The 18,716-nt window shown below is 35.5% G+C and overlaps 1 protein-coding gene across 1 annotated transcript in view; it reads left to right on the top strand.

The window, feature by feature from the left end:
- LOC111708027 (uncharacterized) overlaps window positions 1-18,716 on the top strand; it is a 30,769-nt gene that overhangs the window by 10,796 nt on the left and 1,257 nt on the right. Inside the window, exons 4-15 of the mRNA XM_023481270.1 lie at window positions 4,618-4,679; window positions 4,956-5,034; window positions 5,289-5,355; window positions 5,816-5,877; window positions 7,451-7,547; window positions 8,716-8,794; window positions 8,913-8,966; window positions 10,169-10,466; window positions 13,382-13,471; window positions 14,010-14,118; window positions 15,979-16,080; window positions 17,112-17,210. Of these exons, the coding sequence (XP_023337038.1) occupies window positions 4,618-4,679; window positions 4,956-5,034; window positions 5,289-5,355; window positions 5,816-5,877; window positions 7,451-7,547; window positions 8,716-8,794; window positions 8,913-8,966; window positions 10,169-10,466; window positions 13,382-13,471; window positions 14,010-14,118; window positions 15,979-16,080; window positions 17,112-17,210 (1,198 nt within the window). The remainder of the gene's footprint in view (window positions 1-4,617; window positions 4,680-4,955; window positions 5,035-5,288; window positions 5,356-5,815; window positions 5,878-7,450; window positions 7,548-8,715; window positions 8,795-8,912; window positions 8,967-10,168; window positions 10,467-13,381; window positions 13,472-14,009; window positions 14,119-15,978; window positions 16,081-17,111; window positions 17,211-18,716) is intronic.

Here is an 18,716-nt window from a genome sequence, read left to right on the forward strand (position 1 = left end):
GATAAGCTCTACACCATCAATTTTTTACCATTGGCGAATGGAGAAATCATTCGAGATAGGGCTGGGAGATGCCCCCCCCCCTCTCCATTTCACCTCCATTTCAGAAAATATATCAGAAGCAAGTGTTGAAGCTGAATCAACACTGCATTAACCTTCAGTTAGCTTGTCAAGTCAGGCATTCTTGAGTTAGGCAGTAAAACTGAAAACTACTACAACTACAATGGAACCGAGTGTCCCAATACATACTGGTTTGAACAAATTTTCATTTTCTTTCAAAACTATCAGAATCAGGGACAGTCAACAGAAGGAAAAGAAAAAAGGAAGGAGAGAAACGAAGACAAGAAGAAGAATCAAATCAGAATTTGTCTGTATGAACTGTTTCCAATTTATAAGATTAAAAATTTAAAAATAATAAATTATTAAAAAAATATTTACAGAAATATCTTTTCATTTTTTGTCTCAGTTTTCATGGGCGCATGCGGGATTTGCTTTAGTGCACGAACATAAAAATGCCTTGGTGACCTTCCCTTTAAATTAGATTTATCTAGGGTATTGGGAACAGCCCCCTTGACCCCCCCCCCAACCTGGAAACGTACTTTTACGCCCTGTTTGAATAGCAGAAAAATAAACTCTTAAAATCTTAGAATTTGAATTGATCAATCTTCGGTTGTTTTGGCAAGAGCTGAGAGCTGAGAGGAAAAAGAAAAAGGATTCTGATGCTTCATCTTTTATTCTTTTTATTCCGCACAATCTGCCATATTGTAATATTTTCATAAACTTGAGAAACCCCTAGTAGGAGATAACCCCTAGAGATAAACCATAGCGGGAGATAAACCATAGGAGGAGTTTAACACTAGCAGGAGATAACCCCTAGAAGGAGATAAACCACAGCCAGAGATAACACCTAGAAGAAGATAACCCCTAGCAGGAGATAAACCCTAGGAAGATAAAAACCCTAGCAGGATATAAAACTTAGAAGGAGAAAAACCCTAGCATGAGATAAAACCTTGCAGGAGATAAACCCTTGCAGGATATAAACTCTAACAGGATATAAACCATAGCAGGAGATAACCCCTAGAAGGAGAGAAACCCTAGCAATTGGTAAACCCTAGAAGGAGATAAACTCTTGCAGGAGATAATCCCTAGCAGGAGATAAACCCTAGCATGATATAAAACCTAGAAGGAGATAAACCCTAGCAGGATATAAAACCTAAAAGGAGATAAAACCTAGCATGATATAAATCCTAGCAGGAGATAACCCCTACCAGGAGAAAAACCCTAGCAGGATATAAACCCTAGCAGGAGATAAACCCTAGCAGGATATAAACCCTAGCAGGATATAAACCCTAGCAGGAGATAAACCCTAGCAGGAGATAAACCCTAGCAGGATATAAACCCTAGCAGCAGATAAACCCTAGCAGCAGATAAACCCTAGCAGGAGATAAACCCTGGCAGGATATAAACTCTGGCCGGAGATTTCAATTCTTTTGCAATCCACACCACAGCTAAAACGTATAGACCAGAGGGCGAAACCCTAGTTTTAGATATCACTTGGTATCATCTAGCTGATGAGAGAGACAGAAAATTTAGTGATAAATAACAACCAATGAGCGTCTTTAACCGCTAAAACACAGCCAATTGTCTGACTTGTGGCTAGGGTTTAACTACCAATGACTTAAAATCATAGATTTTAGACAGAAGTTTTCTCTTAAAATAAAGTTAGAAAATGAGGTTGAAGAAATCCCTTTTAAAATGATTATCGATTAAACTAAGAATGCAGGACCGTGGTTTTGTTTATCAGCAAACTTTAGTTGATAACATTAAGGAACTATTGGAGAAATGCATCTGTTTACAGTAGAACTCTGATTGATCCTGACTACAGTGAAAAGTTGTATCAATTTTTGAGAATATTGGTCGACGTTGAAGTGTCACAACGCCTTGAATTTTGATTTTACATAACTAACTTGCTTATACTTTTTTTTAGACCGAGACAGTACATTTTAGAACTAAAAAACACTTGTTTTTAGCTTTAGTTGTTAGAAGTAATTGTCAAAATTTTCATCAAATTTTGCCTAAGAGCATGCAACCTTTAGATCACTGTAAACTATCAAACCTAATAACTTAATCTCAATCTTAAAGAACATACAAAGAATCCTAATGTAAAGATAGTTATTTCAGAAGTATACGCATTTTTAGTACGGCTGTGTACTTCTCCGGGCTGTAAAGTAAACACATGGAATCCATTTTTCACATGAAAAAAAACAATGAAATATTCTGGTCATAGGAACCTTTCATGTGAATTATCAAAATGTTCAAAATTGAATGCTTTTATCCTCCTCGGATACTAAACGTACACTGATGCATCTATTCTTCTTTACAAACACCTCCCAGAGAGAACTGTTTTCAATATGTATGCAGAGAATACGCAACAGAAATTAACTTTCCTTGCCTTATTACCTTGGGAACTTAAACCAAGATCCCTAATGTTTGTTTACAAAAAATTGTCTGGGAGGGGTAGGAACAAACTTGGTTGTTTATATTCCTTCTAGAGACAGATTTACAAATTTGCTTAAACGAAGACATGAGGGTTCCAGGTGCCGTAATCGTTTAAATATTTTTAAGCAAAAAAATGTTTAAGAAATAATTCATAAAACTTTTTCAGACAAAAATCTTAGATAGTGCTTTAAAGATACTTCACAATCTAGCATCTTGTTAGCGCTGTTTTAACGTTTTTGATCCATTGCAGACGAGAAAACTTATATTTATATATGTATTGATCACAGATTAAAGAAATATATAGCATATAGAATGGTAGCTAGTAAAAGACTAAAATAAGATTAATTACTGTTAACGATGTAATGAATGTAAGTTTACAACAAAACTCCCCAGGGATATTTATACTAATATACAATAATCAGACAACTTTATATCTTCTTCTTATCTTCTAACATTACTTAGAATATCCTTGGGTCTATTCAACCTTAACAATAACATAATTTTAAATGAACCAAGGTACGATTCACAACAGCACCTTTTAAACATTTGTTTGAACAAAAATGATGTGAGTTATTCCTTTTGTAAAAGCCACTTACAGATCCATGCAACAAGAAAAAAAGATTCAGCTATTGGGCCTCTTAGAAACTATTTTGAAATTGATAAATATTGAAATATTCTATTGTTGAATTATGATATTGTACGAAGTGAAAATTGTCAGAAACAAAAGAAAACCAAAGAGTTAAGATTAGCACTTGGAGATTAGTGATTTATTTTATAGAAAGTTATAACTTTCTTCCATATTTTATATTTTCTCTGCACCAAGTTTCTTAGATGCAAAAACAATATTAGGTAATAAAGATATGGAATTATTAGTCGAGAAAATGGGAAAAGGATTTTCTATTTTCTAAAACCGAGATTCTAGAATCCTTCAACTATATATTCCAGCAGAATCTAATTAGTTCAGATCAGGGTTGAGATTAATTTAAACTTTATTCTGTTAAACAACAGTCCTATATACACCCACTGTGTTAAACACCAGTCCTAGATACACTCTGTTAACCACCAGTCCTATATACACCCACTGTGTTAAACACCAGTCCTATATACACCCATAGGTAGGGTTNTCCTATATACACCCACTGTGTTAAACACCAGTCCTAGATACACTCTGTTAACCACCAGTCCTATATACACCCACTGTGTTAAATACCAGTCCTATATACACCCACTGTGTTAAACACCAGTCCTATATACACCCACTGTGTTAAACACTAGTCCTGGATACACTCTGTAAAATACCAGTCCTATATACACCCACTGTGTTAAACACCAGTCTTATATACACCCACTGTGTTAAACACTAGTCCTGGATACACTCTGTTAAGCACTAGTCCTATATACACCCACTGTGTTAAACACCAGTCCTAGATACACTCTGTTAACCACTAGTCCTATATACACCCACTGTGTTAACCACCAGTCCTATATACACCCACTGTGTTAACACTAGTTCTGGATACACTCTGTTAAGCACCAGTCCTATATACAGCCACTGTGTTAAACACCAGTCATGGATACACTCTGTTAAGCACCAGTCCTATATACAGCTCTGCTAAAATAGTCCTGGATACACTCTGTTAAACACTAGTCCTGGATACACTCTGTTAAGCACCAGTCCTATATACAGCCACTGTGTTAAACACCAGTCATGGATACACTCTGTTAAGCACCAGTCCTATATACAGCCACTGTGTTAAACACCAGTCCTGGATACACTCTGCTAAACACCAGTCTTGGATACACTCTGCTAAAATAGTCCTGGATACACTCTGTCAAACACTAGTCCTGGATACACTCTGATAAACACTAGTCCTGGATACACTCTATCAAAAACCAGTCCTGGATACACTCTGCTAAAACCAGTCTTGGATACACTCTGCTAAAATAGTCCTGGATACACTCTGTTAAACACTAGTCCTGGATACACTCTGATAAACACTAGTCCTGGATACACTCTGCTAAACACCAGTCCTGGATACACTCTGCTAAACACCAGTCCTGGATATACTCTGCTAATTATAGGATAAACTCAGGATCTATTCTAATCTAAATTGTCTTTAGGTTGCTTGGATACACTATGACAGATCAGCAATTCTAACGGTACAGAACAATGTTATCACAAGGTATATTTTCTAGTCAATCATCCAACCTGGGACCAGATTTAATAAGCAGCAAGAAATAGCTGAACCATGTATCGGTAGTTCAGCCTCTTTTCTTGTGCTAAAGTTTAAGCTGAAGAAAAGTGGTTGAACCAAGTCCAAGTGGTTCAGCCGTGTCTCCCAACTTAATAAATCTAGTCCCTAATGTTTTAAAGTCGAGCTTAATCTTGGACTGATGAAAGGTGTTTGCCTCGTGAGTTTATTTTTAGAAATATTTGAGATTTAAGAATTTTGATTCAGGAATCCTCGTATTGGGGTATCTCACGACGGAGTTAGTGTTTGGAATCTACATATCAAAGATGTTGAACGCTCTGATGAAGTAAGTTTCCCGGGACTAAACAATGCAAAACTAAAAGATCAAAATCGTTAACTTTCGATTTTTAAATCGATTTTGCTCATGTCAAAAAGTTATTAATTGGGGAAAAAATCATAATAAACTTATGTGTTTTACAAAACGAAGTTTTCGGTGATTTGGAACAGAATTTGCAAAAATAACGCAAAATTTAGTTCTGTACAGTGAACATTGTACAACATGAATGGTACATAATTCTGATCATAAATAATATATTGCAGGGTCAGTACATGTGTCAAATAAACACAGCTAGAGCAAAGACCCGGCTTGGAAACCTTCATGTTGTAGGTAGGTTCATAAACATTTCATGTTCAAAATAATTGTTTGTATGTAAATAGTACATAAATATGTTTATTCTACGAGCTAAATAATAGATGAGTAATTCGTCCTTTTTGATTAGAGTTTAAGTTTACACTTACATCAATCATTTTTTCATTCTAAATCTAATACTTAAGACAAATTCAACTCTAAAATGCTTAAACAAGATTAAAAGCTTTATCTAACCCAATTATAACGTTTCGACAAATATTATGAAATGATTTGTAGAGGTGAGTTCTTTGTACATTCTGTATTCCATTTAATGTCTATGTACTTTTTAGTCATAGATTTATTTTACATTTCTCAAAATGTGAAAAAAGAGAAAGCTTCAAATATGTCAGTTCTTGACAAATTACTATAACCAACTTTTTCAAAAATATGTTTTTTCAAGAGATTTGAATGGATTTATGTATATTTGTTTTTATTCCAGTACCTCCCCGTATCCTGGACGGGTTGAGCTCCAGTGATATGGTTCAGACAGAGGGATCTAATGTTAGGAAACCAAATTCAAGCAATCCATATCTTCCTTGAAGACATTTAAAAATCTGTAATTTTGGCGTCCAATTTTAAATTCTAAGGGACTGTTAGCGTAGTATCAAGTGATCCTCCATCACCTTCCATGCAAATGTCCGATTTACAACTGTACCCTTAAAAGCTTTGTCTAATTAAGTATGAACTATATATATATATATAAATGTTTATGATTATTTCCAATTGTGGTTTCTCTACAGAATTCACTTGCGCATTTATACGGCAAGAAGTTTTTTTGTAATTTTGAGAATTAAACACTTTAACCTTAGAAAAACGACAAGATCTTCCGAATAATTTAGCATATACACTATACAGGTTTCAAGCTTGGTTACCGTTCACCCACGGACAGCCGTAGTACATTGGAGTTTCCGAGCCGGGTCAACCTTTCCGGTCCTATTTTGTACTGTATCGCCCGGACATTGGGTAAATAAAGCAGACACTGAATAGGACTAGCTGGTGCAACAGGGTTGACGCGGTCAGACATCAGGTTGAATTTACTTTTACGTAAGGGTCAGAGGTGCATGCACCGTTCACCTCATTAAGTATTAAGAAGGTTTTAACAGCAGAGACACCTGAGGTTTTTTCAAATTCCGAAAGTAGACATGTCTAGAACTAGCACATGGATTTTTAGAAATTCCTGTCGAGCCCTTTTTCAGAAAATTCCATTTAAATTTTGTTGTGTAGTTTAGACTGAAAAAATGCGTTTGACTTAAAGGTTTTCATGAGATGATTTGGCAATACAAAGTGTTTTAAGCTTTTCTGCTTAATTATTATCATCAAATGATAAATTTATCAATGTAGAATTACTAAATCGAAGGAAAAAACCAAATAATCAATTATTCACAGGGTTTAAACCTCAAATGGTAAAAATTGAAGCACATTTTCGTTAAAGGTTTAAATAGTTCAGAGCTCATTAACCAGGTAAAGCTTATTTGAATCAGGCGGAGCCATCATTCCATGGAGGTTCACTCAAAATTATACTTTCCTTAAATCTTTTATATTTTAGAGGGAAAATTTAAAAATATTTAGCCGGATTTAAGCAGAGAAGAGAAGAATGTTTGATTCTTCAATTTTACACTCTTGGAAGTTTGGGTTTAAGATAAAGGTTAGCTCCGTCCTAGTACTGGATTTAAAGTTAAAGTTAGCTCCGTCCTAATTCTGGGGTTAAAGTCAAATTTAGCTCCGTCCTAATTCTGGGTTTAAAGTTAAAGTTAGCTCCGTCCTAATTCTGGGTTTAAAGTTAAAGTTAGCTCCGTCCTAATTCTGGGTTTAAAGTTAAAATAGCTCCGTCCTAGTTCTGGATTTAAAGTTAAAGTTAGCTCCGTCCTAGTACTGCGGGAACATTTGTGAAATCTTTAATCTTAGTTTTACATACACAATAGATTAAAACGGTAATATCAAAATTAAAATCACAATTGATAAAGTTTTTGAAAAAAAGATTCTGTTTTTAACACCAAAAATGGGTTGGTTAGTCTGGAGCGTGTATCTGATATTAGTATCCTAGTATTGTATTGTATATGGAGCTAATGGTTTGGTTAGTCTGGAGTGTGTATCAGCTGGAAGTCCTGATCCAAGTATTATCTGGAGAAGAGAGGACGGAAAACTTATGAATATAAATAAAAATGAATCAGGTGAATCTCCATAAATTCAATATTTCATTATTTTAAATTGTTTTCTTTACAAGACACAAAAAAGTTGAAATCATAAAAATATCCAGGTAAAAAAATCCTAAAGATTTGTGCTTATCTTTAAAGCATCATGCACAATTTTTGGTAATTTATTTTTTCCATCAGGAGAAAATATACATGGTGTCTCAAAAGAAAAACGGGGAATAAAGGTCTGCAGACTCGTTTAAATACGGATTTTCAAGATTGAGACCATTTTTAAAAATTACGTACAATTTTCGATTCAAGGAGCAATCACAATTTTAAAGGCTCCTAAAGTTTCCCACTGGAGTTAGCAAATTTGGTAAAAATAAAATAATCTCCGTTTGCAAATTTTGAATGAGTGTTTGCCCTCTACAGACTTGTTTGTAATCGGATTTTTATGATTGAGAATATTTTTTATATTTACGAACAATTTCCGATTCAATGAGTCAAATTTTAGGCTTGTAGATTTGAAAATAACAATTTTATAAGCTTCTAAAGTTTCCAACTGGTGCTTGTAAACAGTAAAAGATATCTCCGTTTGTATAATTTTGTATTCAATGTTAGGTTACAGTTTATTACAATTTAGTTTACAGTTTACTGTAATCTTATTAAAAATGTCAACCACTAGCTGCAAGTCACTTTTGGGCCCTTGATATAACTTCAAAAATAACCTTTTGGGAGACAGTAGGGTCTAGGGCAGCTATTTCTCTCCTGATTTTGACTTCAAATTCGTAAAGTTAATGAGGCTTTTGGGTGCAGGACTCTAAAATTTTTATTTTTAGATCTAACAGCGTTAAATTTCTAACGAGTCTGTAGACCCTTATTCCCCGTTTTTTGAGACACCCTGTATATAAAATTTTTGCTGATTTTTTCACAGAATTAGAATTTACTCTTTAAGATCAGAAAGAATTCGATTCATTTTTCCATACAGTTGGGTAGATATATTCATTTTTGATATAGTTGGGTAGATGTATTATTTTTTTCCAACCCCAAGCTTTAACAATACTTTTGCTGAACATTGGAAATCCTATGTACAGTGTACGGTACACAACGATTTGTTTCTTTATCTTCATAAATTGAAAGTACTTACAACATTGTACATTTAAACCATGAGTTGACGATGTACATAAATATATAATTTATTGAACAGTTGAGGAGGTTGAGGGGCATGTACTGAAGCTATGGAAGGTGAGCAGGATGGATATGGGAGCGTACATGTGTATCGCCAGGAAAAAGAAAATTATTTTTAAACTCTCTAATTTATTTAACAACAAACATAACCAAAAATTTCAATGATGATTTACAAGAAAAAAAACGACTTCAAGTTAATATAATTTTCTTGACCAGGAACGGTGTTCCACCTTCTGTCAGTAAACGGATTCAACTTGGTATAGATTGTAAGTATTCAGCAGAATGTAAAAATGTGGAAGATTTATTTATTTTCACTAATGCTTCATAATCTCAAAAGTAAAAATTTGAAAAGTTAAAATATTTCAGTTAAAAACATAAAAACTTAAATCTAGAACAATCCAATTTTTATAGTTCTACGAGTTCCAGAGTCTGAAAATTTCAGCAAAATCTTTTTTTTAAAATCTCAAATTTGATACATACATTTCAAATTTGATATATACATTTCAAATTTGATATATACATTTCAAATTTAATATATCCATTTCAAATTTGATATATACATTTCAAATTTGATATATACATTTCAAATTCGTACTCTTAATAAAATTAGGAATAATATATACCCNGTGCAGTACGGTCAATGTTTGTAAACAAAACCGGACCAGAATAAACAGCAAATCAAGGAAATAGGGGCGTTCAATTTTCTTATGTTAATTCATTAAACCACAAAAGATCGCGATATAAAACTCGCGAAACACTGGCCCAAAACGGACGAAAAAAAAGAGAGAAAATTTACTATTACAATTTTGATAATTAGACAATGTATTTAATCAGAATCAGGTACTAGTTTATGAAGTCGTCAACTGCATCACTTTATCTCTGGACTCGTTCAAGTGCATCTAAGAAGTATCAACTCTCCTTCACTGGAACCCTGCTTTAACCAGCCAGAACACTGGGATTATTATTTGTCCAATCAGGACACATTAAACCTGCTTTGACCAGCCAGGACACTGGAATTATTATTTGTCCAATCAGGCCACATTAAAACTGCTTTTACCAGCCAGGACACTAGGATTATTATTTGTCCAATAAGATATCATTAGACCAGGAGATCACATTGGTCTGGTTTTTCTTCTTTTTCTACTTGGAATTTGCAATACAAGCATGGTCACCCTGGCTAGTTAGTGACATTGAGGTTTTAGAAAGAGTTTTTGCTGTGCTATTAAGAACTGTGTTATGTAGCAACTGGATGAGTAACATAGCGGAGAAGTCACAGTTTCCATAGGGCCACAAAGACGTTTGCACCATAGACCAAGAGGTCTCCTGCGTACCACCATAAAAGTAAACAATTAAGTAAGACCAAGGGATCTCGCCAGACAATGGGATCTCACCAGACCAGAAGATTTCATTAAGACAGGGATCGCCCATTAAACAGGGATCGCAACTCATCTCGGAATCGCAACATGTCTCAGGATCGCAACACGTCTCAGGATCACAACACTTCTCAGGCTCACCATTCGTCTCAGGCTCACCATTCTTCTCAGGCTTACCATTCTTCTCAGGCTCACCATTCTTCTCAGGCTCGCCATTCTTCTCAGGCTCACCATTCTTCTCAGGCTCTACAGGACAACTCTGTGGAACAGGACAACTCTGTGGAACAGGACAACTCTGTGGAACAGGACAACTCTGTGGAACAGGAAAACTCTGAAGGAGATTTCTGAACATTTGAAAACTCCTGGGAATAGGAAAACTTGGTGTCCGGGATTATTGGTGTGACCATTAGGAGCAGAAGCTCCTCTGAATAGGAAAGTTCTATCATTGGGTACATTGGATCCAAGGAATTCTTTAGTTCGTCCTGATTATTGGGAACATCGGGAGTAAATTGGAAACATCCAGAAGAGAATTAGGAACATCCAGGCGAGAATTAGAAACATCCAGAAGAGAATTAGGAACATCCAGGAGAGACTTAGGAACTTCTCGGAGAGACTTAGGAATATCGAGGAGAGAATTAGGAACATCCAGGATAAAATTAGGAACATCCAGGAGAGCATTAGGAACATCTAGAAGAGGCTTAGGAATAGGAACCTCCGGGAGAAAATTTGAAACTTCCTGCTTGCCCAGGGAGCAGGTTTTTAGAGGACATTTCTCTTGTAGAGGAGCAATTGTGTATAAATGTTTCGCGCCGGTCGATGACTTATAAGTTAACATGAAGGACTGAAATGTTTTCTCTCAGAACGAAAGGTACAAAACGGTAGAAGGAAAAGTTTATTCATCTTCAGGTGTTTATACACTAAAAATACATAATAATTAGAAAAATATAAATAATGTTGAACTATTTACATATAAAAGTTTTAAGAAATTAGTATTAATTACATACTAATGACGCTCTGGGGTACAATTAGATCCTTCAATTATACAGTCAACACTGACTGGTGTAAGGATAAGTTTATATATCGTGCAGTACGGTCAATGTTTGTAAACAAAACCGGACCAGAATAAACAGCAAATCAAGGAAATAGGGGCGTTCAATTTTCTTATGTTAATTCATTAAACCACAAAAGATCGCGACATAAAACTCGCGAAACAACACTTATGCACTCCACACTCTACCCTTTTTAGTCTTTACTCTACACTTAATATTTTACATTCTACACTCTACACTCTACACTCCATACACACTCTACACTCTATACACACTCTACTCTCTACACTCAACACTCTACACTCTACACTCTACACTCTACACTCTACACTCTACACTCTATACACACTCTACACTCTAGCACTCTAAACTCCACACTCTACCCTTTTTAATCTTTACTCTACACTTAATATTTTACATTCTACACTCTACACTCTACACTCTACACTCTACACTCTACACTCTACACTCTACACTCTACACTCTATACACACTCTACACTCTACACTCTACACTCTACACTCTACACTCAACTCTATACTGTTAAGGAGTTTAACATTATCTTTATACTTGAATATGTGTTCTGAGAGTTCAAAAGAGAAATCATGTGTCTATCTGAATATTTCACTTCTAACATTCATTGAACCATGTTCTAAACCCTCGTCAATAACATCTTGCTTAGCAACTATAAACCCTCCCTGCCTAACGGGACTTTTTCAAACTTTATAAACACCCTTAAGAAAACGAACGGTGCAAACTTTATAAACCTAAAATGTATGTTAATAGTTATTATGCTGCAAAATTAACCTTTTGTATAAAAATGAATAAGAACTTTAGTGAACACCCTTAACGGCTTTAAAATCCAGGTCACAGGGCAGACATGGTTTAGAAACTATAGAACATACATATTTGCAGGCAGTCCTAGGAACAGTCCGGAGACAGACACACCTCTCTGGAGTCCAAATCATCGGACCACGAACTTAGGCTCAATAAAATAAGACAATTTATTAAACATTTATTAATAGGCTCCGGCCTCGATATAACAGGAATAAGGCCTGCTATTAGTCCACCTAGGATTCACATCCTACCCATACTATTTAGGAATTTGCAGGCTTGACCCCCATGGCGATTCCAACTTTCTCCTAACTGGTGGTCCTAATCCCACTCATATCATCTGTCCGACCCAGGATTCGCATCCTAATCTTGTTTACTGCAGGATATTCACGGATTGCGAGTATAAGCCTCCATGGTGATTCCAAACTCTATTCTAACTGGTGGTCCATATCCTCCGCCCGACACCTGTCCAAATTCCAGAATCATCTCCTAAAATATCAATAATTAAATCTTTAATCATTTCAATAAATATTAAAGAAAAAGTCCTCTACCCGTTTATTTCTTTAATAATACACACTCTACACTCTACACTCTACACTCCATAAACACTCTACACTCTACACTCCATACACACTCTACACTCTACACTCTACACTCCATACACACTCTACACTCTACACTCCATACACACTCTACACTCTACACTCTACACTCTATTCACACTCTACACTCTACACTCCATACACAATCTACACTCTAGCACTCTACACTCTACACTCCATGCACACTCTACACACTACACTCCATGCACACTCTACACTCTAGCACTCTAAACTCTACACTCTGCACTCCATGCACACTCTACACTCTACACTCCATGCACACTTTACACTCTAGCACTCTAAACTCTACACTCTACACTCTACACTCTACACTCTACACTCTACACTCTACACTCTACACTCTAGCACTCTAAACTCTAGCACTCTAAACTTTACACTCTACACTCCAAAGTCTACTCTCTACAATCTACAAGCTGCACTCTACACTCTGCATTCTACACTCTAAACTCTACACTCTACACTTTACACTCTATACTCTACACTCTACACTCTACACTCCAAACTCTACTCTCTACATTCTACATGCTGCGCTCCACACTCTGCATTCTACACTCTAAACTCTACACTTTACACTCTACACAACACGACTAAGGTTTAAACTCTTGTATGTTCTTCAAAGTTTAAAATACTTTAATGTAACAATTCAGGGGACATTGTTCTAAACTTTGGTTGTTAACATTAATCTGTTTATGTGTAGCAGAGCCAGAGCAGAACCAACAGAATAAAAGGGGAACCAAAGTTGATGGAAAATGGGGGCAAACAAGAAATGGGGGTGTTGTGGGGGGGCATGGAGTTAAATGTTTAATAAAGAATTGTTGAATGAACAGGACGGAGAAATGATTCATCAAGACGATCATTTTACCATCACACAATCCAGAGGATCTCCTGCATACAAGGTAGATCTAAACTAATCACACAGTCCAGAGGATCTCCTGCATACAAGGTAGATCTAAACTAATCACACAGTCCAGAGGATCTCCAGCATACAAGGTAGATGTAAACTAATCACACAGTACAGAGGATCTCCTGCATACAAGGTAGATCTAAACTAATCACACAGTCCAGAGGATCTCCTGGATACAAGGTAGATCTAAACTAATCACACAGTCCAGAGGATCTCCTGCATACAAGGTAGATCTAAACTAATCACACAGTCCAGAGGATCTCCTGCATACAAGGTAGATCTAAACTAATTACAAAGTCCAATGGATCTCCTGCATACAATGTAGATCTAGAATTATCGGAATTGTTTTCAGCAAACCTGTTTTCCTTTGATTTCTCGGTTATTTCAACAAGACATTTAAATAAATCAATATTAAATCATGTATTTTAACTGTTTCTTGTTCAGTGATTTATTATGAATTATTTGCAAACTAAAAAGTCGTAATCATTAGAAAATCATTATTTTTTGTTCTTTAAAATCTAATTCTTTAGGTTGAAATGAGCCTTGTAATAACAAGCATCAGGAATACAGATTTCGGGAAGTATAAATGTGTTGCGAAGAATCCAAGAGGACAAACAGATGGAACAATCTCCTTATACGGTAGGGTACACACGGTACACGGCAAACGGTCACTGTACATGGTTTAGAGGACGGTGTAGATGCGGAGTAAGGAATAGATGCTAATATAGACGGAAATGAGGGGAAGGAAGTAGATAATAATAAGAATGGAAATGCAGTGTAGGAAGTAGATACTAATAAGGGCGGACATGCGGATGAGACGGACTAGAAAAAAGGAGATGAGTGGAGAGAACCAGATTATTAAAAAATATGGATGTCGAGTGTCGATGGAGAGAAATTAATGTAGAGAAAATTGTGACGAAGGAAACAGATGCGGAGAAGGAAGGAGACGCTGAAAACGAACAAGTGGAGAAAAAGAAGACGGAGATCGAAAGATTCATCCGGAGTAGGACGGGGATGTGGAGATTGGAACAGAAATTAAATAATGCAGAAGATGAAGAAAATGTACAAAATATAAGTCGGAGATGTGAATAAGGAGAAAGAAGCAAGAGAAATCGGAAAGAGAAAGGAAGGGGAACTAGGAAAGGACTGGATTCGAAGAAGGACGGAGATGTGAACAAGAATGAGGATTTAGGGATGAAAGAACGGGGATGTGGAGAAGGAAGGAAATGCGTAGAAGAAAAGAGATGTGAAGACTAAATAGATTTTAAAAGGAAAAGGAAGAAGAAAAGGAGACCATGTGAAAAAGGACGGAGATATTGAAAAGGACGAGAGTGCAAGGAAGAACGAGGATGCTTAGAAGGAGGAAGATGCGTAGAAGAAAAGAGATGTGGGAACTAAAAAAAAATCTAGAAGGAAAAGGAAGTAGAAAAGGAACCATGTGAAGGAGGGCGGAGATATTGAAAAGGACAGGGGTGCAAGGAAGAAGAGAAGAAATGAGATGTGGAGACTGAAAAAAGGAAGAGGAACTTGACAAGGACGTGATGCAGTGAAGGACGGAGATGCGGAGAAGAACCAATATATGAAGTAAAATGAGTTTTAGAGAAAGAAATGATATATATAGAAGGAACATTTAGAGGAAGGAATAAGGATGAAAGTTAGAGATGTTCTGATAGAAGGAGAAAATAAGAAGAAGTTTCCTGTGTATGGCTTAGGAATTAATATTAGTAGCTTCAACCTTGTTTCACTAAAGTTAGGTTCTGGTTCTCAGGATGTGAAGGCTTAGAGAGTAGACGAAACTTCTCGGGGACATTTTCTCTTCCTACAGAAGCAAAATATTTATGATTTAATAGTTTTCTTTTAATCTCCGCCCTGGTTCTGGGTTCTCCGGGTTCTGTAGGATTTATGAATGTTCTTACCGTGAAAGCTGTCAGGACGTCAGGGTTAATAGTTTCGAGGATATTTTCTAATAAAGAAAACAGAGACCAGCCATTATAAATCATCAGAATTCATCTATTAATCTTGAATATGGAACCCTGAAATATAAATATAGGACCCAGAACCTAGAGAATCAAACATCAACCGGAGAATTAATCTGGAACTTAGAAACTTGAAACCTAGAAATTACAAGCTGAAAAATAAACCGTAGAATAATAAACATGGAAAGGATCAGATTATAACAGAATCTATTTCTAACCTTTATATCATTGAATATTATTTATAAAAGTACCTTAATAAGTCTAAAATCTTGACCCTAAACCTAGAACCTAGAATCGTTTAATATCTTGAACCAAGAACACTAAATCGAAAACCCTGAACCTGGTATATATGAAGAATATAATGCAACAAAGAACCTTAGCATAGAACACCTAAAATCTAAAACTAAGAACAAAGCAGTCAGTTTTAAATCGGTTCCGACCAAAAATATAGTTAAAACCTCAAGCAAATGCTGAAGTTAAGACATAAAATAAATCAGCATTTTATAATTTTTCTTTTGTTTAGAAAAGAAGCGCCCCTCTACAATACCACAAGCAACAACAACAACATTGAGAACAACAACTCTACTAGCCTATAAGGTTCGGTTCGATCACCAGGTCAATTCAGGTAAACAGATTATGGGGAAGGCAAGGCTGCCACGCAATTTCTCTCTCAGAGCCACATTTCAGCAACATTCGCTCTTTCATACCACAACCTTTCTGGTCTTCCTTAATTCTGTAAATCTTTTTAATAAACGTTATGAAAATTATGTTTTTAAAATTTGCGTCTTTTTTTTTGCACTGAAAATAGCTTGGAATCTTCGCAACGAATGTTCACTTTAAGTATAATGAAAAAAATCAATGTAAAGTTTGTGTACTGTTTAGAAACTATTGGTTCATGTCAGATTCTTCTAGTTTCTTGGCCTACAAAAACCTTCGGCTACAATACCCTACGGATATATCTAAGATGAAATTTATAAATGATTCAGATGTAGTTGAACTAGCTACGAATGGTTCAACCACTTCTTCAAAGGGAAGTTAATCAATCTGATGAGCTAGTCACATATCCTGATCTATTATAGGGTTTCAAGGCACCGCGGTAGTTTAAACTGTCAAAGGGGAATGTTTAGGCAAAAATAACAAATGGTAAAAATGACGCTTTTTAGTCTCAGAAAGTTCTAATATTCTATGATTTCATTTTTGTAAAAGGGAATTGAGTTTTTGCCACAAACTCTTTCTAATCACTTTATATTTGCAATCCTTTGGTGTAAACCTTTAGTGTAAACTTTTGATTATTTCAAACTTTGGTGATTTGATCTAATTCATAGTTTGAAATATTTAAGTTCTACGATATTGGGTTGCAAATGTATAGAGAGGAGAAAATAAGACTTTGTGGCAAAGACTCAATTCCTTTAACAGGTAAAATTAGTTGTTAATGATTACTTAAACCCATGTTGACAATCCTGTTCAAGATAAATGAAAAGCTTCAAAGCATCATCAACCGTCTATGTTGCAAATTTACTTCTGCACTCACTCTGCACTCTGCAAATATCCAAATATGCAATCTTCTTGAGAATTTAGGTTTGCCGACTTATAGAACAGAGAAGAGGTGATTAGAGAAAAACTTTCTCTTGTCCTGCTGACGATTCAATTGTTTAGGAGAAAGGGATAAATCTGGGTTCAATCCGATCAATCAAGGAGATAGACGTGGAAACCAAGGGAACAGTGGACAGTTTAGATTCGAACAAACTGAACAAGGTAATCCACCAGGAACTGGAACAGGAACAACGAACAGGAACTGGAACAGGAACTGGAACAGGAACTGGAACAGGAACTGGAACAGGAACTGGAACAGGAACTGGTACAGGAACTTGAACAGGAACTGGAACAGGAACTGGAACAGAAACTGGAACAGAAACTGGAACAGGAACTGGAACTATAATGATAAATGAACTGTATGGTGTAGATATTGGTTTGTATGTGCTGTTGGTATGGACCAGATGGTCTACATTATAATATCTAATATCTATACTCATCTAACCTTATGTTTACATTGCTCTATCCTGCAGTAAAGGATTCGGAATAAAAAATATATGTAAGGAAAAAAATTACTGATCCCAGCATGCTATTACTACAGGGATTGTAGAAAACAAAAAGAAACGGGAAAAGTACAAGAGAATAAAAATGGAGATTTTTAGAAGCAAAACATAGAAGGAAAGGCAGGATTACAGAAAAAGAAAATGAAGGATTATAGGAGAAGGAAAGGGAGGATTATAAGAGAGAAAATGGAAGATTTTATGAGAAGGAAAGAATGGCTTTTAGGAAAGAAAGGAAGAAATGTAGGAGAAGGAACTGCAGAAAAGGAAGGATTGTTATGGAATGAAAGGAAGGATTGTACTAGAATAAAAGGAAGGATTGTACTAGAATGAAAGGAAGGATTGTACTAGAATGAAAGGAAGGATTGTACTAGAATGAAAGGAAGGATTGTACTAGAATGAAAGGAAGGATTGTACTAGAATGAGAGGAAGGATTGTACTAGAATGAAATGAAACAATGAATGAAAATGAAAGGATAACTTATAAAGAAATAAAAAATTGAAAAATTGAAAAATTAAACGAATAAAATATGTTGGCCTGCAGTAGAATAAAAAGAAATAAAGAAGCAAAAGGACGGTCTAGAAAAATTAAGAAATAATATATTGAAAGGAAATATAAAACTGTAGAAACAGGATAAAATTAGGTTTAACTTAAAATAGAGAAGAGAAAACTCCAGGGAATTTATGCAGAGAAATATTAGAACATGCTCTTTACCGTTCCTTCCCTCTAGTAGATATCATCAGAAACTAAACAAAAAGTTTTTAGATCCAATCCTCCAATCCTCCAATCCTTTTAGAACAGAGTGATTTTGAATTTGGGAAAACCATAGAAGGTCTTTAAAGTAATTTTGAAAAACATAAACAAGATTGTAAAAATCTGAATTGGTAGAATGCACAACTTGAAAGTAGGAAATATATTTCTATATGTTTTTCAACATTATTATCAGTCCTAGGACAGAATTTACCAGTACAATGAATATGCAATTTTTATGCAAAATTTATGAAATTAAAAAAGTGTTTATGAGAAAAGGAATTTAATAAATTATTGTTCAACCTTCAGAATGAGAAGCTTGATTTGAACTGCCAAATAAAACTAGAGGACTGGGGGTAGGGGATGTAGGTATGAAACATGAATGGTTGACCGACAAATCTAATGTTAAAGGGGGGGG

Source organism: Eurytemora carolleeae, unplaced genomic scaffold (assembly GCF_000591075.1).
Source record: "Eurytemora carolleeae unplaced genomic scaffold, Eaff_2.0 scaffold105, whole genome shotgun sequence".
NCBI classification, from domain to species: Eukaryota; Metazoa; Arthropoda; class Copepoda; order Calanoida; family Temoridae; genus Eurytemora; species Eurytemora carolleeae.